The following is a 25,383-nucleotide window of genomic DNA, read 5'->3' as shown; positions in this document are numbered from 1 at the left end:
GTCACGGTCTTAAAGGCGCTCCAGGCCCATAAAATGGAAGCATCGTGGGAAGGGCCATTCACGGTCCAGGAGCGCCTGGGAGCTGTTAATTATCTCATAGCATTCCCCACCTCCAACCGAAAGCCTAAGGTGTACCATATTAATTCTCTAAAGCCCTTTTATTCCAGAGAATTAAAGGTTTGTCAGTTTACAGCCCAGGGAGGAGACGACGCTGAGTGGCCTGCAGGTGTCTACTACGAAGGGAAATGTGCTGGTGGTGTGGAAGAGGTGAACCTCTCCATGACCCTTGGGCGTATGCAGTGACAGCAGATCCAGGAGCTGTGCACTAGCTACGCGCCAACATTCTCAGCCACCCCAGGACTGACTGAACGGGCATACCACTCCATTGACACAGGTAATGCTCGCCCAATTAGAGTCCAACCTTACCGAGTGTCTCCTAAAGCAAAAACTGCTATAGAACGGGAGATCCGGGATATGTTACAGATGGGGGTAATCCGCCCCTCTGAAAGTGCATGGGCATCTCCAGTGGTTCTAGTTCCCAAACCAGATGGGGAAATACGTTTTTGCATGGACTACCGTAAGCTAAATGCTGTAATTCGCCCAGACAACTATCCAATGCCACGCACAGATAAACTATTAGAGAAACTGGGACGGGCCCAGTTCATCTCTACCTTGGACTTAACCAAGGGGTACTGGCAGGTACCGCTAGATGAGTCTGCCAAGGAAAGGTCAGCCTTCACCACACATCTCGGGCTGTATGAATTTAATGTACTCCCTTTCGGGCTGCGAAATGCACCCGCCACCTTCCAAAGACTTGTAGATGGTCTCCTAGCGGGATTAGGAGAATATGCAGTCGCCTACCTTGACGATGTGGCCATATTTTCGGATTCCTGGGCAGACCACCTGGAACATCTACAAACAGTCCTTGAGCGCATAAGGGAGGCAAGACTAACTGTTAAGGCTAAAAAGTGTCAAATAGGCCTAAACAGAGTGACTTACTTTGGACACCAGGTGGGTCAAGGAACTATCAGCCCCCTACAGGCCAAAGTGGATGCTATCCAAAAGTGGCCTGTCCCAAAGTCAAAGAAACAGGTTCAATCCTTTTTAGGCTTGGCCGGTTATTACAGACGATTTGTACCGCACTACAGCCAAATCGCCGCCCCACTGACAGACCTAACCAAAAAGAAACGGCCAAATGCTGTGCAGTGGACCGAAAAGTGTCAGAAGGCCTTTAACAAGCTTAAAGCGACACTCATGTCTGACCCTGTACTAAGGGCCCCAGACTTTGACAAACCATTCCTAGTAACCACAGATGCATCCGAGCGTGGTGTGGGAGCAGTTTTAATGCAGAAAGGACCTGATCAAGAATTCCACCCTGTAGTGTTTCTCAGCAAAAACCTGTCTGAGAGGGAAAGCAACTGGTCAATCACTGAAAAAGAATGTTACGCCATTGTCTACGCTCTGGAAAAGCTACGCCCATATGTTTGGGGACGGCGTTTCCACCTGCAAACCGACCATGCTGCACTGAAGTGGCTTCACACCGTCAAAGAAACTAACAAAAAACTTCTTCGGTGGAGTTTAGCTCTCCAAGATTTTGATTTCGACATCCAACACATCTCAGGAGCTTCTAACAAAGTGGCTGATGCACTCTCACGTGAAAGTTTCCAAGAATCAACTGGTTAAAATCGTCCTTGAGATGTGGAAAATATTGTTAGTCTTTATGTACTTGGTAGTATATTTAGAGATGCATGTGTCTTATTAACTCTGTTTTTCCTAGAGCTCCAGGAAGAAATCCCAGCCAGTGTTTAACCCTAGCTGAGATTTGGGGGGCGTGTCATAAATAGAAAGGGAAGGGTAAACCCCTTTAAAATCCCTCCTGGCCAGAGGAAATCTCCTCTCACCTGTAAAGGGTTAAGAAGCTAAAGGTAACCTCGCTGGCACCTGACCAAAATGACCAATGAGGAGACAAGATACTTTCAAAAGCTGGGAGGAGGGAGAGAAACAAAGGGTTTGTGTGTCTGTCTACATTCTGTCTTTGCCGGAGATAGACCAGGAATGAAGCCTTAGAACTTTTAGTAAGTAATCTAGGTAGGTATGTGTTAGATTATGATTTCTTTAAATGGCTGAGAAAAGAATTGTGCTGAATAGAATAACTATTTCTGTCTGTGTATCTCTTTTGTAACTTAAGGTTTTTGCCTAGAGGGGTTCTCTATGTTTTGAATCTAATTATCCTGTAAGGTATCTACCATCCTGACTTTACAGGGGGGATTTTTTTTTTAATTTCTATTTACTTCTATTTCTATTAAAAGTCTTTTTGTAAGAAAACTGAATGCTTTTTCATTGTTCTCAGATCCAAGGGTTTGGGTCTGTGGTCACCTATGCAAATTGGTGAGGCTTTTTATCCAACATTTCCCTGGAAAGGGGGGGGTGCAAGTGTTGGGAGGATTGTTCATTGTTCTTAAGATCCAAGGGTCTGGGTCTGTAGTCACCTAGGCAAATTGGTGAGGCTTTTTACCAAACCTTGTCCAGGAAGTAGGGTGCAAGGTTTTTGGGAAGTATTTTGGGGGGAAAGACGTGTCCAAACAGCTCTTCCCCAGTAACCAGTATTTGTTCGGTGGTGGTAGCGGCCAATCCAAGGACAAAAGGGTGGAATATTTTGTACCTTGGGGAAGTTTTGACCTAAGCTGGTAAAGATAAGCTTAGGAGGTTTTTCATGCAGGTCCCCACATCTGTACCCTAGAGTTCAGAGTGGGGGAGGAACCTTGACATAAGCGCTGGGGGGAGAGCCTGGCACACTGTGGGCAGTGCTGACGGGCATCCCGCTGCGTACCGATCTTGGTCTGCAAGCCACAATTGGTGGCCCATTGCACTGCTTTTTCCCCTCCCAGATGACCACTCTTTTGATGTATCCACTCGGCCAGGCCGGGGGCAGCTACTACATAAACTGTGTCATCTACCTCTCTGTTGAACCGGGCCTCCTCTGATTCCCCTGTCAGGTGGGCGTCTACATGACGAACAGCAATGGGCCTCTGGCTACAGGCAAACCCAAAGGGGTTTGTCGTGCACCTTCCAGCCAGCCGCATGCCAGACGGCCATCCACTGTGTCATGCCTTTGTAGACTGCCCAGCTATCCGTATACAGATAAAGGGGCCCTGGGTTCTCTGTGATGGTCCTGAACGCTGCCCATAGCTCAGCCCACTGGCTAGACAGGCCACGGCCGGTTTCGAACAGTATTTCCTCAAGGCAGGGATTATATGCAGCCGCTCGCCACCATCGTTCTGCCCCCCTGTACAAGGCCAATCCATCAGTAAACCACGCAACCTTTCATGGTTGTTTGGTTAAGGAGGTGTAGGGAGGGGCCTCCATACCGGGGGGTTGAGGCACTTTGACCGGGGGAGCATAAGTGTGCTGGCCCTGGAGGGCAGTTCCTCAAAGGTGACAGCACTGAAAAGCCGCGCGTGCACATTGATAATGCTTGCCTGGGTCATTTGCATATGCAGCTGCAGGTAGTGTTTCCACTTCCATAGGGTCTGAGTCTGGGCTACCCCAGTCCGTGTGAGCGGGCTTTCGTCCTGGACCCAACCCATAATTGGAAGCAGGGTACGCACCTTTACAGGCTCTGCACCCGTTATGGGCTCAGTTTGCTGCAGGGCCCACACTACTGCAAGCAGCTGCTGTTCAAGGGGTGTATAACACTCAGCCGAGCCTCGCAGGGATCGCGACCAATAGCCTGTAGGCTCCTTTCTAGAAGAAGATTGCTGCCACAGCCCCCACAAGGCCACATGGTCAACGACCGTTAACTCAAGTTCAAAGGGGGTGCCTCGTCTGCCTGGGCTCAGCACTGCGTGTTGGCTGAGTGCCTCTTTAGCCTGCTGGAATGCAGCATGCTGCTTGGCCTCCCAACTAAACGTGGCTTTCTTCTGGACTGCTGCTTGTATGGGCTGCAAGATCTTCCCTAGATGGGGAATAAATGTGCGCCAATACCCAAGGAGGCCCAGGAAAGTTTGGGCTTGGCTTATGCTAGTGGGCTCTGGGAAGTGGGTAATTGTTTCGATGGCTTTTTGTGGGATCTTACGTTGGGGCACCGACCAAAGTATTCCCAAGAAGATCAACTCCTGGCTGGGCCCCTGGATTTTACTAGGGTTGACAGCCCATCTCCTGGCTGCCAGAGTCTGCAACACATTGTTTTTGGCCTCGGAGAGTGCCGCCTCATGGGGCCCGCTCAGCAGGACATCATCAATGTAGTGCTCTAGTACCACTCCCTCTGGAAGAATCACCTGCTCCCGGTCTCGACTAACCAACTGGTGGCAGATGGTAGGGCTATGCTTGTAGCCCTGAGGCAGCACAGTGAACGTGTACTGCCAATCCTCCCATGTAAAGGCAAATTGATCCTGGCTCTGTGGAGCAATGGCAATGGAGAAGAAGGCATTTGCCAAGTCCACCACGACATGCCACTGCCCTACCCGCGTCGCAAGGCGCTCCATGATGGAGACCATGTCGGGAACTGCCACTGTCAGGATTGGGGTGACCCTATTCAGGTTGCGGTAGTCTACTGTCATGCGCCAGGTTCCGTCCTTTTTATGGACTGGCCAAATTGGGCTGTTAAATGCGCTCATGGCGGGGTGAATGATGTCCGCCTGGAGCAGACCTTTAACAGTAGCAGTTATTTCCTCATATTGTGTCTCGACAACGGGCCGCAATTGTGGGTACCGTCCCGCCGTCCCCCTCCCCAGGGGACTCGTCCTCGCTCGTCTCCCAAATGTCCCCATCCCAGGTCTCTGGATCCCGGTCGCTTTTGCGTACCAGTGCGCGTACGGCAAGGGGACGCACGTCTTGCCATCCTCCCTTTCGCCGTCAGCGGTTCGCAAGGTGAGCCGCCATAACTGCGCAGCGGTGCTCTAACCAATCGGTCCGTTCGGCCATACTAGTAATGACTTCTTGGGTTAGTGAATGGGCCTCGTTTTCTTGCTGCAAATCAGCCTCTAATCTTCCCATCCTCTGGCACTGAACCAGCAGCGCCTTGTCCACCGCGCAGAGCGCGGTCAGGAAGACCCATCCCAGGTCGCCCGCCGCTTTTCACTCCATGGGTCCTACTTTGTCCAGCTGGAGCTTGGATATCAGTTCCTCCAGCCTAACTGGGGTAAAACCCCCAGCTCCTGCTCTAGCTCCAGCCATGCGGCGGGGGCAACCAACCCCACCAGCTTGCGAGCCACCGATGCCCACCATCCCGTGGAGGGCCACCCAGGAATGCGGCTCTCTCCCTCCCCCTTATCCTTCCTTCCCCAAAGAGGTATCCCTGCACTGGTGTCCTGTTCGGGACGCCAATTGTGCCCACAAGGGCTGTGGGGGGTGATACCAGCGAAAGGAGGACACTCAGGCCTAAGAATAGTAAACTATGCTTTATTGAAGGAAGGAAGAACTTACGCTCCAATCTGCGCAGGGAGCCCCTAGGACGCGTGGAGGGGCTGCAGGGGACTCTGGCCATTCGGGACAGCTGACCAGGCAGGACTCCACCTGGGGGGAGTCCTCTGCGGAGCTATATTCTCCGCGCGTATCTCGGGGTTACATGGGGTCAACAGCTGGTTACATTCTTATATATATAATTTATACTTATTACATAAACTGACTCGTTTACAGGCAAAAATATGCTAAGCTATGCTACAATATCTTTTGGCAGGTTCTGTCGGACAAAGTTCATTGAAACTGCCTGCATCCTCCGCTTACATCCAGTCACATACTTAGAACACCACTTAGCTCCTCGCCAATCTTCGGCAACCTTGCCCCTACATATGGTAAATTTAAGGATTTGGTTTTGAAACAATTTCAAATTACACCTGAAACTTACAGAGTAAAATTTACAGCCCTTAACAGAGGGACTGGACAAAGTAATGTGGCTTATGTAAACCAGATGAAGGGTTTGTTAGATAAATGGGTCAAAGGAAGTGGTGTAACTAGCTTTGAAGGGATGTGTGATTTAGTTCATAGAATCATAGAATATCAGGGTTGGAAGGGACCTCAGGAGGTCATCTAGTCCAACCCCCTGCTCAAAGCAGGACCAATCCCCAGTTAAATCATCCCAGCCAGGGCTTTGTCAAGCCTGACCTTAAAAACTTCTAAGGAAGGAGATTCTACCACCTCCCTAGGTAACGCATTCCAGTGTTTCACCACCCTCCTAGTGAAAAAGTTTTTCCTAATATCCAACCGAAATCTCCCCAACTGCAACTTGAGACCATTACTCCTTGTCCTGTCATCTTCTACCACTGAGAATAGTCTAGAACCATCCTCTTTGGAACCACCTCTCAGGTAGTTGAAAGCAGCTATCAAATCCCCCCTCATTCTGCAGACTAAACAATCCCAGTTCCCTCAGCCTCTCCTCATAAGTCATGTGTTCCAGACCCCTAATCATTTTTGTTGCCCTTCGCTGGACTCTCTCCAATTTATCCACATCCTTCTTGTAGTGTGGGGCCCAAAACTGGACACAGTACTCCAGATGAGGCCTCACCAATGTCGAATAGAGGGGAACGATCACGTCCCTCGATCTGCTCGCTATGCCCCTACTTATACATCCCAAAATGCCATTGGCCTTCTTGGCAACAAGGGCACACTGCTGACTCATATCCAGCTTCTCGTCCACTGTAACCCCTAGGTCCTTTTCCGCAGAACTGCTGCCTAGCCATTCGGTCCCTAGTCTGTAGCTGTGCATTGGGTTCTTCCGTCCTAAGTGCAGGACCTGCATTTATCCTTATTGAACCTCATCAGGTTTCTTTTGGCCCAATCCTCCAATTTGTCCAGGTCCCTCTGTATCCTATCTCTGCCCTCCAACGTATCTACCACTCCTCCCAGTTTAGTATAATCCGCAAATTTGCTAAGAGTGCAATCCACACCATCCTCCAGATCATTTATGAAGATATTGAACAAAACCGGCCCCAGGACCGACCCCTGGGGCACTCCACTTGACACCGGCTGCCAACTAGACATGGAGCCATTGATCACTACCCGTTGAGCCCGACAATCTAGCCAACTTTCTACCCACCTTATAGTCCATTCATCCAGCCCATACTTCTTTAACTTGCTGACAAGAATACTGTGGGAGACCGTGTCAAAAGCTTTGCTAAAGTCAAGAAACAATACATCCACTGCTTTCCCTTCATCCACAGAATCAGTAATCTCATCATAGAAGGCGATTAGATTAGTCAGGCATGCTTTCCCTTCATCCACAGAACCAGTAATCTCATCATAGAAGGTGATTAGATTAGTCAGGCATGACCTTCCCTTGGTGAATCCATGCTGACTGTTCCTGATCACTTTACTCTCATCTAAGTGCTTCAGGATTGATTCCTTGAGGACCTGCTCCATGATTTTTCCGGGGACTGAGGTGAGGCTGACCGGCCTGTAGTTCCCAGGATCCTCCTCCTTCCCTTTTTTAAAGATTGGCACTACATTAGCCTTTTTCCAGTCATCTGGGACTTCCCCCGTTCGCCACGAGTTTTCAAAGATAATGGCCAAGGGCTCTGCAATCACATCCGCCAATTCCTTTAGCACTCTCGGATGCAACTCGTCCGGCCCCATGGACTTGTGCACGTCCAGCTTTTCTAAATAGTCCCTAACCACCTCTTTCTCCACAGAGGGCTGGCCATCTACTCCCCATGTTGCGATGCCCAGCGCAGCAGTCTGGGAGCTGTCCTTGTTAGTGAAGACAGAGGCAAAAAAAGCATTGAGCACATTAGCTTTTTCCACATCCTCTGTCACTAGGTTGCCTCCCTCATTCAGTAAGGGGCCCACACTTTCCTTGGCTTTCTTCTTGTTGCCAACATACCTGAAGAAACCCTTCTTGTTACTCTTGACATCTCTTGCTAGCTGCAGCTCCAGGTGCGATTTGGCCCTCCTGATTTCATTCCTACATGCCCGAGCAATATTTTTATACTCTTCCCTGGTCATATGTCCAATCTTCCACTTCTTGTAAGCTTCTTTTTTATGTTTAAGATCCGCTAGGATTTCACCATTAAGCCAAGCTGGTCACCTGCCATATTTACTATTCTTTCGACTCATTGGGATGGTTTGTCCCTGTAACCTCAACAGGGATTCCTTGAAATACAGCCAGCTCTCCTGGACTCCTTTCCCCTTCATGTTAGTCCCCCAGGGGATCTTACCCATCTGCTCCCTGAGGGAGTCAAAGTCTGCTTTCCTGAAGTCCAGGGTCCGTATCCTGCTGTTTACCTTTCTTCCCTGTGTCAGGATCCTGAACTCGACCATCTCATGGTCAGTGCCTCCCAGATTCCCATCCACTTTTGCTTCCCCCACTAATTCTTCCCTGTTTGTGAGCAGGAGGTCAAGAAAAGCTCCCCCCCTAGTTGGCTCCTCTAGCACTTGCACCAGGAAATTGTCCCCTACGCTTTCCAAAAACTTCCTGGATTGTCTATGCACCGCTGTATTGCTCTCCCAGTAGATATCAGGAAAATTGAAGTCACCCATGAGAACCAGGGCGTGCGATCTAGTAACTTCTGCGAGTTGCCGGAAGAAAGCCTCATCCACCTCATCCCCCTGATCCGGTGGTCTATAGCAGACTCCCACCACTACATCACTCTTGTTGCTCACACTTCTAAACTTAATCCAGAGACACTCAGGTTTTTCTGCAGTTTCGTACCGGAGCTCTGAGCAGTCATACTGCTCCCTTACATACAGTGCTACTCCCCCACCTTTTCTGCCCTGCCTGTCCTTCCTGAACAGTTTATAACCATCCATGACAGTACTCCAGTCATGTGAGTTATCCCACCAAGTCTCTGTTATTCCAATCACGTCATAATTCCCTGACATCACCAGGACCTCCAGTTCTCCCTGCTTGTTTCCAAGGCTTTGTGCATTCGTATATAAGCACTTAAGAGAACCTGCTGATCGCCCCTCGTTCTCAGTATGAGGCAGGAGCCCTCCCCTCACAGACGTTCCTGCCTGTACTTCCTCCCGGTATCCCGTTTTCCCACTTACCTCAGGGCTTTGGTCTCCTTCCCCCGGTGAACCTAGTTTAAAGCCCTCCTTACTAGGTTAGCCAGCCTGCTCGCAAAGAGGCTCTTCCCTCTCTTCGTAAGATGGAGCCCGTCTCTGCCCAGCACTCCTCCTTCATGGAACACCATCCCATGGTCAAAGAATCCAAAGCCTTCTCTCCGACACCACCTGCGTAGCCATTCGTTGACTTCCACGATTCGACGGTCCCTGCCCTGGCCTTTTCCTTCCACGGGGAGGATGGACGAGAACACCACTTGCGCCTCAAAGTTATACAGGAGCAGTTCCTGACTGTGACCAATGATGATATAAAACAGTGTTTATGGAATAAAAAAATTATCCCATTCCCATGCTGCTGAGGGAAGACCTGGCCAACCATGTGAAGCTAGCACAGAGGGTGGGAATGGTCACCCACAGCCAGGCGAAGCAAACCTTCACACCTAGCTCTGTCCCTGAGCCTTCTACAAGGGCCCCGTCTGTGTTACCAGAGACCCAGACTGAGGTGATGGAACCAGACTCCATGCCAATGTCTGCAACAGCAGTAGTGGATCCAGTTGCAGAGACCCAGCCAGAGCCAGGCCCAGAACCGGAACTGGCGGAGCAACCAGCACCAGAACCGTTGCCAGCACTGAGTCCAGCGCTTGCAACCCTGTCTGCAACCCCAACACCAGAGGGCACCACCAAGGCCGCCCTGGCAGCAGCAGCAGCTAAACCTACACAAGCAGAATATGGACCCTGGACTTCAGGAAAGCAGACTTCGACTCCCTCAGGGAACTGATGGGTAGGATCCCCTGGGGGAATAACATGAGTGGGAAAGAAGTCCAGGAGAGCTGGCTGTATTTCAAAGAATCCCTATTGAGGTTACAGGGACAAACCATCCCGATGTGTCGAAAGAATAGTAAATAAGGTAGACGACCAGCTTGGCTTAACAGTGAAATCCTTGCGGATCTTAAACATAAAAAAGAAGCTTACAAGAAGTGGAAGATTGGACAAATGACCAGGGAAGAGTATAAAAATATTGCTCAGCCATGTAAGAATGAAATCAGGAGGGCCAAATCGCACCTGGAGCTGCAGCTAGCAAGAGATGTCAAGAGTAACAAGAAGGGTTTCTTCAGGTATGTTGGCAACAAGAAGAAAGCCAAGGAAAGTGTGGGCCCCTTACTGAATGAGGGAGGCAACCTAGTGACAGAGGATGTGGAAAAAGCTAATGTGCTCAATGCTTTTTTTGCCTCTGTCTTCACGAACAAGGTCAGCTCCCAGACTGCTGCACTGGGCAACACAGCATGGGGAGTAGGTGGCCAGCCCTCTGTGGAGAAAGAAGTGGTTCAGGACTATTTAGAAAAGCTGGACGTGCACAAGTCCATGGGGCCGGATGCGTTGCATCCGAGAGTGCTAAAGGAGTTGGCGGCTGTGATTGCAGAGCCATTGGCATTATCTTTGAAAACTCATGGCAATCGGAGGAAGTCCTGGACGACTGGAAAAAGGCTAATGTAGTGCCCATCTTTAAAAAAGGGAAGAAGGAGAATCCTGGGAACTACAGGCCAGTCAGCCTCACCTCAGTCCCTGGAAAAATCATGGAGCAGGTCCTCAAGGAATCAATTCTGAAGCACTTAGAGGAGAGGAAAGTGATCAGGAACAGTCAGCATGGATTCACCAAGGGAAGGTCATGCCTGACTAATCTAATCACCTTCTATGATGAGATTACTGGTTCTGTGGATGAAGGGAAAGCAGTGGATTATTATTTCTTGACTTTAGCAAAGCTTTTGACACGGTCTCCCACAGTATTCTTGTCAGCAAGTTAAAGAAGTATGGGCTGGATGAATGGACTATAAGGTGGGTAGAAAGTTGGCTAGATTGTCGGGCTCAACAGGTAGTGATCAATGGCTCCATGTCTAGTTGGCAGCCAGTATCAAGTGGAGTGCCCCAAGGGTCGGTCCTGGGGCCGATTTTGTTCAAATCTTCATTAATGATCTGGAGGATGGTGTGGATTGCACTCTCAGCAAATTTGCGGATGATACTAAAATAGGAGGAGTGGTAGATACGGTGGCAGGTAGGGATAGGATACAGAGGGCCCTAGACAAATTGGAGGGTTGGGCGAAAAGAAATCTGATGAGGTTCAACAAGGATAAGTGCAGGGTCCTGCACTTAGGACGGAAGAATCCAATGCACCGCTACAGACTAGGGACCGAATGGCTTGGCAGCAGTTCTGCAGAAAAGGACCTAGGGGTTACAGTGGACGAGAAGCTGGATATGAGTCAACAGTGTGCCCTTGTTGCCAAGAAGGCTAATGGCATTTTGGGATGTATAAGTAGGGGCATAGCCAGCAGATCGAGGGATGTGATCGTTCCCCTCCATTCGACATTGGTGAGGCCTCATCTGGAGTACTGTGTCCAGTTTTGGGCCCCACACTACAAGAAGGATGTGGAAAAATTGGAGAGAGTCCAGCGAAGGGCAACAAAAATGATTAGGGGTCTGGAACACATGACTTATGAGGAGAGGCTGAGGGAACTGGGATTGTTTAGTCTTCAGAAGAGAAGAATGAGGGGGGATTTGATAGCTGCTTTCAACTACCTGAGAGGTGGTTCCAAAGAGGATGGTTCTAGACTATTCTCAGTGGTAGAAGATGACAGGACAAGGAGTAATGGTCTCAAGTTGCAATGGGGGAGGTTTAGGTTGGATATTAGGAAAAACTTTTTCAGTAGAGGGTGGTGAAACACTGGAATGCGTTACCTAGGGACGTGGTAGAATCTCCTTCCTTAGAAATTTTTAAGGTCAGGCTTGACAAAGCCCTGGCTGGGATGATTTAATTGGGGATTGGTCCTGCTTTGAGCAGGGGGTTGGACTAGATGACCTCCTGAGGTCCCTTCCAACCCTGATATTCTATGATTCTAAGAGGCTCAGCCGGAGCCTGAACCCCAACCTAGCGCACCCGTGGAGAGCAGGTCACCATCCCCCGAACCAGCCCCATCCCCTGCATCGCTTCCCGAGGGACCAAGCCCAGGTCCACCATCCAGCGAGGAACTGAGGTCTCCAGCATCAAGGGAACAGTTCCAGGCCGAGCAGGAAGCAGATGAAAGCCTCCAGGGAGCTTGGACCGCAGCACGGAGCAACACACCGCCTCTCAGCTCTTCTAATCCATCCCGTTTTGTGGTAGAAAGAGGACTTTTATACCAGGAAACTCTTGCTGGTGGACACCAGGAAGACTGGCATCCTCAAAGACAGTTGGTAGTTCCAACTAAGTACAGGGTAAAACTCTTGAGCTTAGTCCACAATCATCCTAATGGCCATGCTGGGGTGAACAGGACCAAAGACTATTTGGGGAGGTCATTCCACTGGGAGGGAATGGGCAAGGACATTTCTACTTATGTCCGGTCTTGTGAGGTGTGCCAAAGAGTGGGGGAAACCCCAAGACCAGGTCAAAGCCCCTCTCCAGCCACTCCCCATCACTGAGGTTCCCTTTCAGTGAGTAGCTGTGGATATTCTGGGTCCTTTTCCGAAAAAGACACCCAGAGGAAAGCAGTACATCCTGACTTTCATGGATTTTGCCACCCGATGGCCGGAAGCAGTAGCTCTAAGCAACACCAGGGCTAAAAGTGTGTGCCAGGCATTAACAGACATTTTTGTCAGGGTAGGTTGGCCCTCTGACATCCTTATAGATTCGGGAGCTAATTTTCTGGCAGGGGCCATGAAAAGCCTGTGGGAAGCTTATGGGGTGAACCACTTGGTTGCTACTCCTTACCACCAACAAACAAATGGCCTGGAGGAGAAGTTTAATGGAACTTTGGGGGCCATGATTTGTAAATGAGCACTCCAATGATTGGGACCTAGTCTTGCAGCAGTTGCTTTTTGCGTACAAAGCTGTACCACTTGCCTGTTTAGGGTTTTCACCATTTGAACTTGTATATGGCCACGAGGTTAAGGAGCCATTACAGTTGGTAGGGGACCCGGTCATAGTCTGGAAGGCACTTCAGGCCCATAAGATGGAAGCATCATGGGAAGGGCCATTCACGGTCCAAGAGTGCCTGGGAGCTGTTAATTATCTCATAGCATCCCCCACCTCAAACCTAAAGCATACCATGTTAATTTTCTAAAGCCCTTTTATTCCAGAGAATTAAAGGTTTGTCAGATTACAGCCCAGGGAGGAGATGATGCTGAGTGGCCTGAAGGTGTCTGCTACGAAGGAAAAAGTGACGGTGGCGTGGAAGAGGTGAACCTCTCCATGACCCTTGGTCATATGCAGCAACAGCAGATCAAGAAGCTGTGCACTAGCTTCACACCGATGTTCTCACCCACCCCAGGACTGACTGAACGGGCATACCACTCCATTGACACAGGTAATGCTCACCCAATTAGAGCCCAACCTTACCGGGTGTCTCCTCAAGCCAAAACTGCTATAGAACGGGAGATCCAGGACATGCTACAGATGGGTGTAATCCGCCCCTCTAACAGTGCATGGCCATCTCCAGTGGTTCTAATTCCCAAACCAGATGGAGAGAGATACTTTTGCATGAACTACCATAAGCTAAATGCTGTAACTTGCCCAGACGACTATCCAATGCCACACACAGATGAGCTATTGGAGAAACTGGGATGTGCTCAGTTCATCTCTATCTTAGACTTAACCAAGGGGTACTGGCAAGTACAGCTGGATGAATCCACCAAGGAAAAGTGAGCCTTCATCACTCATGTAGGGCTGTATGAATTTAATGTGCTTCCTTTCGGTGCGAAATGCACCCTCCACTTTCCAAACACTGGTAGATGGTCTCCTAGCGGGATTGGGAAAATCTGCAGTTGCCTACCTTGATGATGTGGCCATCTTTTCTGATTCCTGGGCAGAACACCTGGAGCATCTGAAAAAAGTCTTCGAGCACATAAGGGAGGCATGACCAACTGTTAAGGCTAAAAAGTGTCAAATAGGCCTAAACAGAGTGACTTACCTTGGACACCACGTGGGTCAAGGAAGTATCAACCCCCAGCCCGCCAAAGTGAATGCTATCCAAAAGTGGCCTGTCCCAAAGTCAAAGAAACATGTCCAATCCTTCTTAGGCTTGGCCGGGTATTACAGGCGATTTGTACCACGCTACAGCCAAATTGCCGCCCCACTGACAGACCCAACCAAAAAGAAAGCCAGATGCAGTACAGTGGACTGAACGTTTAACCAGCTTAAAGCGACACTCATATCTGACCCTGTGCTAAGGGCCCCAGACTTTGACAAACCTTTCCTACTAACCACAGAAGCATCCAAGCGTGGTGTGGGGGCAGTTTTAATGCAGGAAGGACCGGATCAAGAATTCCATCCTGTCGTGTTTCTCAGCAAAAAACTGTGAGAGGGAAAGCCACTGGTCAATCAGCGAAAAGGAATGTTACACCATTGTCTACGCTCTGGAAAAGCTACGCCCATACTTTTGGGGACGGCGTTTCCACCTGCAAACCAACCATGCTGCGCTACAGTGGCTTCATACCGCCAAGGGAAATAACAAAAAACTTATTCGGTGGAGTTTAGCTCTCCAAGATTTTGATTTTGAAATTCAACACATTTTAGGAGCTTCTAACGAAGTGGCTGATGCACTCTCCCATGAAAGTTTCCCAGAATCAACTGGTTAAAATTGTCCTTGAAATGTGGAAAATATTGTTAGTTTTTATATAATCAGTAGTGTCTCTAGAGGTGCATGTGTCTTATTAATTCTGTTTTCTCCTAGAGCTCTAGGAAGAATTCACAGCCAATGTGGAGCAGGATGTCCAGCACTGTCTATGATTTGCGGGGCGTGTCATAAACATACAGCTAAGGGTAGCATAAAATCTCTCCTTTACCTGTAAAGGGTTAAGAAGCTCAGATAACCTGGTTGGCACCTGACCAAAAGGACCAATAAGGGGAGAAGATACTTTCAAATCACTGGGGGAAGGTTTTTGTTTTGTGTTTCTTTGTGTTCTCTCCTGGTCAGCGAGGAAGCAGGGCAGGGAAAATACATCTCCTAAAGCCATACCTGAACTAAACATCTAAGATTACAAACTGTAAGAAATAGGAAGGAAATGCGTTAGATTGTCTTTTGTTCTAGCTTGTAAATTTTCCCTGTGCTATAGTAGTCTTCCAACAGATCTCAGGGAAGTTAAAATCCCCCATTAATAAAAGTTCATGTGTGTTAGCTAATCTGGTTACCAGCTTGTAGAATGACTCATCTACTTCCACTTCCTGATTTGGTGGTCTATAATAGACCACCACCATAATATGACTACTGTTCTTTTCCCTTTTTATCCTCACCCAGAGACTCTCAGTAGATCTGTCGCTCACTTACTCTTGGAAGTCAGAGCAAATGTATATATTTTTGATGTACAGCACAACTATATCCATCAATACTGGTACTCCATTCATGAGAGTTGTCCCACCAAGTCTCTGTAATGCCAGTGAAGTCATAATTTTCTTTATATACCATGACTTCCAGTTCATCCTGCTTGTTCCCATTCTCCTTGCATTTGTATACAGCCACTGAAGATATTTCACAGACTTCCTTCTTGCTTTTCCCCTTACCTTTTTAATGCAGTTGTGATTTCTAGTCTCTTCTCCAGAAATAGTCCATTCCCCTTGTTGTCATTACTTAAGCCTGGGTGTGCATTGGCCAGGTTTTTGTCACCATCTCCCATAGGACCTAGTTTAAAGCTCTCCTTCCCAGTATCTGATAGATGGAGCCCATCCCAGCATAGTAATCCTTAGTTAGTGTACCTGTAGCTCCTGTGGGGCTCTAGTACTGTGCTTTATCGACAATAAACCTGGCCGAGCGCCTTCGCCACTGAACCAAGCCTGTGGTCGATCTTATGAGTAACATTGAGGTCTGCTGATTGAACATGCCACTGTCTGCTAGTGCAGCTGACGCTGAAGCTTCGAGAACAGCAATACTGGAAGCAGTAACAACACTGCACCAGCAACAACATTCCACAGCACTAACAACAAGTCTTCTAGTCTCCAGGTCCTTCAAGATTTTGGAACCAGCAGTTTTTCATCCTCACCTTACTTTTATTCATAGATTGGAAGCAGAAAACAAGCTTTCCTGCTTTTTCAGCTTCCTAGCTGTTCTCAACTTTGAATGAACTATTTATTAAACTGAACTAGTTGAATAAACTGAAATGGAGAAAATATGCTCTGTGCACCTACAGAAGAGGATACTGCTGTTAAAAGCTGGTTTGGCACTTCAGCAAACTCTGGTGCTCCAGGTGCTTAGCCAGTGACTTCCACCATTTGACTTTCTTTAAAACTTCAGCAGCAAACACATACTTGATTATTATTTTTATTTCATTTGAATTGTTGTAATAGATTACCTTAAATTTAGACCTTAACATAGGTTGTAATAATTTCAGATTTAATTTTAAATAAGTATTTTTTTAAAAGAAAAATAGTTAATATAAATTTTAAAAATCCAAATTTTTTATTTAAAAAAACAAAACCCCCATAGGCTTCTCTCCACCCTGTGAAGCAGCCATCCTGTACATGGAAACAGAAATGGGTACTGCTAGTGGCTGGGGGGAATTGTCCAGTTAGGGTACAAACCTGGGATTCAGAAGACCAAGATTCAATCCCCTGCTCTGCCACAGACTATGTGTGTGACCTTGGACAACTCCTTTAGTCTCTCTGTATTTGAGTTCTCCGTCTGAACAATAAGGATAGTAGTATTTCTCTACATTTCATATAGGTTAAGGCCAGAAGGGACATTAGATCATATAGGCTGATCTCCTGTATTCCACAGCATTTAATATGTAACCTATAACTTAAATCAGCCTCTACCAGATGACCTGAGGATAGCCAATCTAACATCAATTTTTTAAAAAAAGGGTCTAGGCAGGGCCTTTCCTGGCAGTTACAAGCTGGTAAACCCAACTTCAGTACAAGACAAATTAGTTGAAACTATAGTGAAGAACAGAATTATCAGACACATAGATGAACATGATATGTTGGGGAAAAGTCAACATGGCTTTTTTAAAGGCAAATCACGTCTCACCAATCTATTAGAATTCTTTGAAGGTGTCAACCAGCATGTGACGGTGATCCAGTTGGAATATCGTATCTTGATTTTCGGAAAGCCTTTGACAAGATCCCACATCGAAGGCTCTTCAGCAAAGTAAGCTGTCATGGGATAAGAGGGAAGGTCCTCTCATGTATCAATAATGGGTTGAAAGACAGGGAAGGAATAAATGATCAGTTTTCATGGTGGAAAATGGTAAATAGTGGGATCTCAACATATTCATAAATGATCTGGAAAAGGGGGTAAAGAGTGAGGCGGCAAAGTTGTCAAATGATGCTAAATGACTTAAGATAGTTAAGTCCAAAGCTGACTGCAAAGAGTTACAAAGGGATCTCACAAAACCTGGGTGACTGGGCAAGAAAATTGCAGATGAAAATCAGTATTGATAAGTGCAAAGTAATGCACATGGGAAAACATAATTCCAACTAAATATACAAAATGATGGGGTCTAAATGAGCTGTTGCCAAAATTTCATTCTTTAGTGGTATCATGAATAGTACTCTGAAAACATCAGCTTAGTGTGCAACAACAGTGAAAAAAGCTAACTGTGTTAGGAACCATTAGGAAAGGGATAGAGGATAAGACAGAAAATATCATACTGCCACTATACAAATCCATGCTACACCCACTTCTTGAATACTGAGTGCAGTTCTGGTCTCGCCATCTCAAAAAAGATATATTGGAATTGAAAAAGGTACATAGAAGAGCAACAGAAATGAGTAAGGGTATGAAATAGCTTTCATACGAGGAGAGAGTAAAAAGACTGGGACTTTTCAGTTTAGGAAAGAGACAGTTAAGGGAGGATATGACAGAGGTCTATAACATCATGACTAGTGTGGAAAAAGTGAATAGGGAAGTATTATTTACCCCTTCACATAACAGAAGAACCAGGGGTCACCCAATGAAAATAATAGCCAGCAAGTTTAAAACAAACAAAAGGAAGTACTTCTCACACAACACGCAGTCAATCTGTGGAGCTTGTTGCCAGGGGATGTTGTGAAGGCCAAAAGTATAAATGGGTTTAAAAAAAGAATTAGATAGATTGATAGTGGATAGGACCATCAGTGGCTATTCGCCAAGAGGGCCAGAAGTGCAATCCCATGCTCCAGGTTTCCCCTAACCTCTAACTGCCAGAAGCTGGGACTGGAATACAGGGGATGGATCACTCGATAATTGTCCTGTTCTGTTCATTCCCTCTGAAGCATCTGGCGCTGGCCACTATCAGAAGGAAGGATACTGGGCTAGATGGGCCACTGGTCTGACCCAGTATGGCCATTTTTATATTCTTGTGTATGGTGATTGGTAAACATGGTGTGGGGAAAGAGAACTCAAATATCGCACTACTCATCACAAAGTGCACAGAGAACCAGCTAGTTATCACAAGCATATTTCAGCAAACAACGAAGCACAGAACAACATGGATGCATCCCCACTCTTGTCATTGGCATTTAATTGACTCTGTCATTGTACACCAACAAGACCATCAGTATGTAAAAATCACCTGTACAATGTGGGGAGCATGCATGTGGTCTGATCATCGGCTTGTGAGATGTAAAATGACAGTGCTCCTCCAATTAAACCAGCGCAGATGTCGTCACTCTCCAGTACCCAAGCTCAGTGTGCACATAATGAAATCTGAGCTCACATGCTCCAGACTTGTTAAAAAATGTGAAGTTCTCACACTTTCTCAGTCAGACATAATGAACACTCGCTTTGCCTGGTCATCTTTTAAGGAAACAGCATTTGATGTATCTAAAGAAGTTCTCAGCTTCGTAAACAGTGAGCATCAGGACTGGTTTGACAAAAATGACACTGAGATAAAGCAACTCCTGACATCCATGCATGCATGCTCTTCACCAGTTATGGATAAATAATAAAAACGCATCTATTAAAAAGATGGCTTATTCATGTATAAAGTGTAATTTGCAAACTAAGTTTTGCCACAAAAGATAGCTGTTGAAAACATGAAAGCTGAGCAGCTTCAATCAGTGGCAGACCAAAAGACTCCAAATAGTTTTTTTGATGAGCTAAAACCATGTACGACATTCACTCTAATGATACCACTCCTATCTGGAATGCAGATGAGTCACTGCTGCTGCTCGATCGTGGACAAATTCAGAAAACATTGGCTGAACGCTTCAAAGAGGTGCTTAACTGCCCATCCACCATGTCAGCATCAGCTCTTGATGATCTTGAACAACTTCCACTTCAAGACCACCTCTCAATTCTGCTGAACGTATCTGAAGAGTGGAAAGCTGTCAAGCAAATGCAAATGGCAAAGCAGATAATATTTCTTTGGAGATCTTCAAAAGTGGGCTGATCAGGGAATTCACTGACCTCTATCTATGGTTTTGGAAACAGGAGTCTGTGCCACAGGAACTTAAATGCCCCCAACATTAAAACAAGGGTGATGTCAAGGTAGGGGTCTCCTACAGACCACCTAACCAGAGAGAAGAGGTGGATGAGGCTTAAACAGTGAACAAACTCATCCAAAGCACAGGACTTGGTGGTGATGGGGGACTTCAACTATCCAGACATCTGTTGGGAAAATAGTATAGCAGCACACAGATTATCCAATAAATTCTTGGACTGTATTGGAGACAATTTTTTATTTCAGAAGGTGGAGACAGGTACTCGGGGAGAGGCTGTTCTAGAATTGATTTTGACAATTAGGGAGGAACTGGTTGAGAATTTGAAGTGGAAGGCAGCTTGAGTGAAAATGATCATGAAATTATAGAGTTCATGATTCTAGCGAATGGTAGGAGGGAGAACAGCAAAATAAAGACAATGGATTTTAAGAAGGCAGACTTTAGCAAACTCAGGGAGTTGGTAGGTAAGATCCCAAGGGAAGCAAGTCTAAGGGGAAAAACAATAGAGACAGTTGGCAGTTTTTCAAAGAAACATTATTAAGGGCACAAAAGGAAACTAGCCCACTGTGTAGGAAAGATAGGAAGGATGGCAAGAGACCACTCTGGCTTAACCATTAGATCTTCAATGATCTAAAAATCAAAAGAGTCCTACAAAAAATGGAAACGAGGAAAAATTAGAAAGGATGAATATAAACAAATAAAACAAGTATGTAGGGACAAAATTAGAAAGGCCAAAGCACAAAATGAGATCAAACTAGCTGGAGACATAAAGGGTAACAAGAAAACATTCTACAAACGCATTAGAAGCAAGAGGAAGACCAAGGACAGAGCAGGCCCTTTACTGCTTGCGGGGGAAATAATAACAGAAAATGAGAAAATGGCAGAGGTGATGTTCCCCTGGTGTTATCTGGACCTATGTTCTGCTAGGTCACTCTAATCCTTGACTCGGAGCGACCATTACCCTGCTCTGCTGTGAGTACCCCCACTCCTGGGCTGTTCACACACAGCCTCTGGCATGTAAGCTGTTTCTTGGATTGTGCAACTGAATGACACTAGCCAATATTTCCGGTCCCAGACACAATCCTAGGAACGTCTGTCTTGCAGTGTCCAGTTATACCCGCTGGATGCTGCAAGCTTATATGAGTTCGTCAGTTTAACAAATAAATTGATATGCACCAGGCTTGTTATCCCAAAGGGAGTCTCTGACACCCTTCAAACCAAACGCACTGCTTCAGGTAGAATAAACAAACACATCTATTAACTACAAAGATAGATTTTAAGTGATTATAAGTCAAAGCACAACAAATCAGATTTGCTCAAATGAAATAAAAGCAAAAAGCATTCTAAACTGATCTTAACACCTTCAGTGCCCTGACAAACTTAGATGCTTCTTACCACAGGATGGCTGGTTGCCCTTAGTCAGGCTCTCCACTTTGATCAGTGCTTCAGTCGCTTGCTGGTGATGTCTGCAGATGGAGGTGGAAGAGAGAGGAAGAGCCTGGCAAACATCATTCCCTTTTATCATGTTCTTTCTTCCCTCTTGGATTTGCCCCCCTCCCCTTCATGGTCAGGTGAGCATTACCTCATCGCAGTCCCACACTGACCAAGGAAAAGGGGGGTGACTCACTCGAGAGTCCAACAGATCCTGTGTTGCTCCCTAGGTCAATGTCCTTTGTTCCTGTGAGGCTGGGCTGGGTTTGTCCAATACATGCCCTGATGAGGTATGAACTGCCCCTCTGCTCTTGGAGAGTTTTGCCTGGGCTTCTTTTAAGCGATGAGGATACATTTTCAGCCACATAACTATATACAACCTATAACATTAATACAATGCTTAGTGCATCATGAGCCTTCTGAAGACACCCATGACAAACTTTGCATTGGATACCACACAATCATATTATAAAGATGAACATAGAGGTGTAGGGTGCTCCCCCAAGGTACAGAGCATCACACAGGTGTTGTCTAACCTGCTCTTAAAAACCTCCAGTAATGGAGATTTCACAACCTCCCTAGACAATTTATTCCAGTACTTAACCACCCTGACAGTTAGGAAGTTTTTCCTAATGTCCAGCCTAAACCACCCTTGCTGCAATGTAAGCCCATTGCTTCTTGTCCTATCCTAAGAGGTTAACAAGAACGATTTTTCTTCCTTCTCCTTGTAACAACTTTTTACATACTTGAAAACTGTTATGTCCCCTCTCAGTCTTCTCTTTTCCAGACTAAACAAACCCAGTTTTTTCAATCTTCCCTCACAGGTCATGTTTTCTAGACCTTTCATCATTTTTGTTGCTCTTCTCTGGACTCTCTCGAATTTGTCCACATCCTTCCTGAAACGTGGTGCCCAGAACTGGACACAATACTTCCTCTTCCCTACAATAATTACTTCTTGTGTCTTGCTTACAACACTCCTGCTAATACATCGCAGGATGACGTTCACTTTTTTTGTAACAGCGTTACACTGTAGACTCATATTTAGCTTGTTATCCACTATGATCCCCAGATCCCTTTCCCCAGTACTCCTTCCTAGGCAGTGATTTCCCATTTTGTAAATATGCAACTGATTGTTCCCTCCTAAGTGGAGTACTTTGCATTTGTCCTTATTGAATTTCATCCTGTTTACTTCAGACCATTTCTCCAGTTTGTCCAGATCATTTTGAATTCTAATGCTATCCTCCAAAGCGCTTGCAACCCCTCCCAGCTTGGTATCATCTGCAGACTTTATAAGTGTACTCTCTATGCCATTATCTAAGTCATTGATGAAGATATTGAACAGAACCAGACCCAGAATTGATCCCTGCAGGAGCCCACTCATTATGCCCTTCAAGTATGACTGTGAACCATTGATAACTGTTATCTGGGAACGGTTTTCCAACCAGTTATGCACCTACCTTATAGCAGATCCCTCTAGGTTGTATTTCCCTAGTTTGTTTATGAGGTGGTCATGCAAGATCATATCAAAAGCCTTAGTTGAGAGGCTGATGAAGAGGTGTTACAAAGAGCTACGTTACCTCTCAGGGTTATGAGACGAAATATGCTAAAAATTGCGAGTCGCTCAGATACTCTGGTAACGGGGGCCTTATAAATGCTGTAGATAGATTAGAGAGAATCCTCCCTCCACTGGGGAGTTGGGCATGTCCTTTCCCACGTTCACGTCACCTTCAGCCAAACCCAGTCTACCTCCAGTTCTCTCCTTGAGGGGAGAATGTCAGATCCCTGGGGGTGAGAAAAGGAAAGATTAATCCTGCAAACATTCTCCTTGTCCAGTTCAGCTCTGGGCTCCTGATCCCCTGAACCTACAGCTCATTGTGTTCTGCTTGTCTAGATTCCTGTCGGGGGGCCAGTCCCTGAAGGCCGTCACTCTCACAGTGCCTGCAGCTGGAACGGGGGAGCGCTCATTGCAGGGGGCCTGGGAGCAGCTGAGCAGCCATTGAACTCAGTGCTCTTTCTGAGACCGACTGGGAGTGGCTTTCAGTGGCAGGGTGTAGAGACTCACCCTCCTTTCATCCCCAGGTCAGTGGCGATCCCATGGGACAATAAGCACGTGCCCTATCTCTCGCTCTCGTCATCATTGGAGTTGTCTCTCTGAATTCTCTCCACAGATATTCACACACTGCCCATGTACATGATGGGAAACTCCTGCTTGTGGGGGGAGTATGGCTTCACTCTGCATCAGTACCTGGTGTGACTGTGATTGACCTGATGACAGGTTTCAGCTTGGATTATCAGATTGACACAGTAAGTACTGAAACAACCCCCTTTCCAGGAGGAATCTGTGTTCCACAAAGGGAGGAGAAGTCTCCTGGGCTCTGTTGATTGTCACTGACCAGGCCCCTGGAATAGAGAATACAGAAGGGGATAAATTGGGACCCGAATAGGATGCCGCTGCATCTGCCAGCTAGACTCAACCTGGCCAGAGGGGATGGAGATCTCAGCAGAGATGGGAATCTGGGGCTCAGCAAGGCCAAAAGGTGGGGAGCTGCCTTAGCCAAGACTAGAGGAGGGAGAGGCCAAGATGGGCCAGGCCATAGGAGTCACAGAGAGTATGTGGGAGGAGGAGAGATCAGGGTCAAGGATACTGCCTTTGGGAAGCTGAATGAAGGGAGGAGACAGAGGGCTACAGCTGGGCTGGGCTAGAGGAGGCTCCTCTTTCCTCAGAAAGGTCACTCGCTTCCATAAATAAACTTTCAGCGGCCTGGCCCCTGCCCCAGCTCTGCCCCCTACTCTTTCTCCTAGCAAAGAATTCTGAGTTCTTGGGCTGATCCACACACTCTGGGTCTCTGAGCACCTGGTCTCACTCCAGCTCCCAGGCTTTGAGCACTTTATCCATGCACCCCACCACCACCACTTCCTGTGCTCCCTCTTGGCCTCCATGCATCTCTCCGGTGCCTGTCTGGCCAGCTCGCCTGGAACAGACAGTGTACGTTTCCCACACAGGACTCTTGTTCTTTTCCAGGTGTCCCTGAAGTGGCCATTAATGCTGCACAATCACAGCAGCATCTTCCTGCCAGACAAAAGAGAGCTGCTGCTCATTGGTGGTGGTGGGAACTGCTTCTCCTTCGGGACCCATCTCAACCTGCGTCCCGTCTGCGTATGCCTCAGCAACATCCTGACCAGTCAGTGATGGGAGATAAACCAGGATAGAACCACAGAGCTGCAGCTTGGGAAGATGGTGCACTTGCATACCACAGAGGCCAGGTGGCCCTGTGGCAGAAGTGGCTGTACTGCGGCCCAAGCTGGTGATGTGGTCCCACAAGGGATTGCCACCCAGAGCAGTAATCTGGCCTGATGGCAATGGGGAGGTCCAAGGACACAGAACAGCAACATGACCCTGGGGCAGTGGGGAAGATGAAAAGTAGCTGAAGACCCAGAGAGGTGATGAGACAGCATGGTGGTCTGAGCGGTGGGAAAAGTGGCTGGCATTGCATACATGTATGTATCCTGCTTTTTTTCTATTGTTCTCTCGTTGTTTTACATAGTAAAATAAATAATCATCTCAAAACTGCTTTTTGTGATGGTGCCACAACCCCTCTGGATGAAATGAGGGAGCCGGCCTACTTCCCAGGGTATGCAGTAGAACCACAATTAGCCAAAGATTGTGGGGGGGTTTTAGGGGGGCTGGGGGCAAAACATTTGTTTAGTGTAGGGAAGACACTAGGCAGACTCAGCCCTGCAGCTCATGCCTCACGTATCCTGATGCACTCCCATCCCATTATAGGCAGTTTCCCTGTTCCATCAAAGCAATCAGTCACCTCCACAGCTGTTGGGTAGGGTGATGCCAGAATCCCTGGAGATCTAGAAGAGAACATAAAAACAGCCACACTGGGTCAGACTAGCCCAGTATTCTGTCTTCCGACAGTGGCCAATGCCAGGTGCTCCAGAGGGAATGAACAGAACAGGGAATCATCAAATGATCCATCCCGTTGCCCATTCCCAGCTTCTGGAAAACAGAGGCTAGGGGACACCATCCTTGCCCATCCTGGTTGATAGCCATGAGCTTATCTAGTTCTTTTTTGAACCCTGTTATAGTCTTGGGCTTCACGACATCTTCTAGCAAAGAGTTCCACAGGTTGACGGTGCTTTATGTGAAGAAATACTTCCTTTTGTTTGTTTTAAATCTGCTCCCTATTAATTTCATTTGGTGACCCCTAGTTCTTCTGTTTTGAGAACAAGTAAATAATAGTTCCTTATTTACTTACTCCACACCAGTCGTGATTTTATAGATCCCTATCATATCCCCACTTAGTTGTTTCTTTTCCAAATTGAAAAATCCAAATCTTATTAATCTCTCCTCATACAGAAGCAGTTCCATACCCCTAATCATTTTTGTTGCCCTTTTCTGAACCTTTTCCAATTCCAGTATATCTTTTTTGAGATGGGGAAACCACATCTGCATGCAGTATTCAAGATGTGGGTGTACCATGGATTTATGTAGAGGCAATATGCTATTTTCCATCTTATTATCTATCCCTTTCTTAATAATTCCCAACATTCTGTTCAATTTTTTG

General features: G+C 47.0%; 1 protein-coding gene across 2 annotated transcripts in view; it reads left to right on the top strand.

Annotated features, from left to right (window-relative positions):
* LCMT2 (leucine carboxyl methyltransferase 2) overlaps window positions 1-24,291 on the top strand; it is an 89,111-nt gene extending 64,820 nt beyond the window's left edge. For both annotated transcript variants that reach the window (XM_074953778.1, XM_074953784.1), the window contains 3 exons: window positions 22,701-22,888; window positions 22,978-23,113; window positions 23,832-24,291. In XM_074953778.1, coding sequence (XP_074809879.1) covers window positions 22,701-22,888; window positions 22,978-23,113; window positions 23,832-23,999 — 492 coding nt within the window. In that variant the 3' untranslated portion in view covers window positions 24,000-24,291. The remainder of the gene's footprint in view (window positions 1-22,700; window positions 22,889-22,977; window positions 23,114-23,831) is intronic.
* Window positions 24,292-25,383: the final 1,092 nt, after the last annotated feature.

This window comes from Natator depressus, chromosome 1 (assembly GCF_965152275.1).
Source record: "Natator depressus isolate rNatDep1 chromosome 1, rNatDep2.hap1, whole genome shotgun sequence".
NCBI classification, from domain to species: Eukaryota; Metazoa; Chordata; order Testudines; family Cheloniidae; genus Natator; species Natator depressus.
This window is presented reverse-complemented; position numbering and strand designations above follow the sequence as displayed.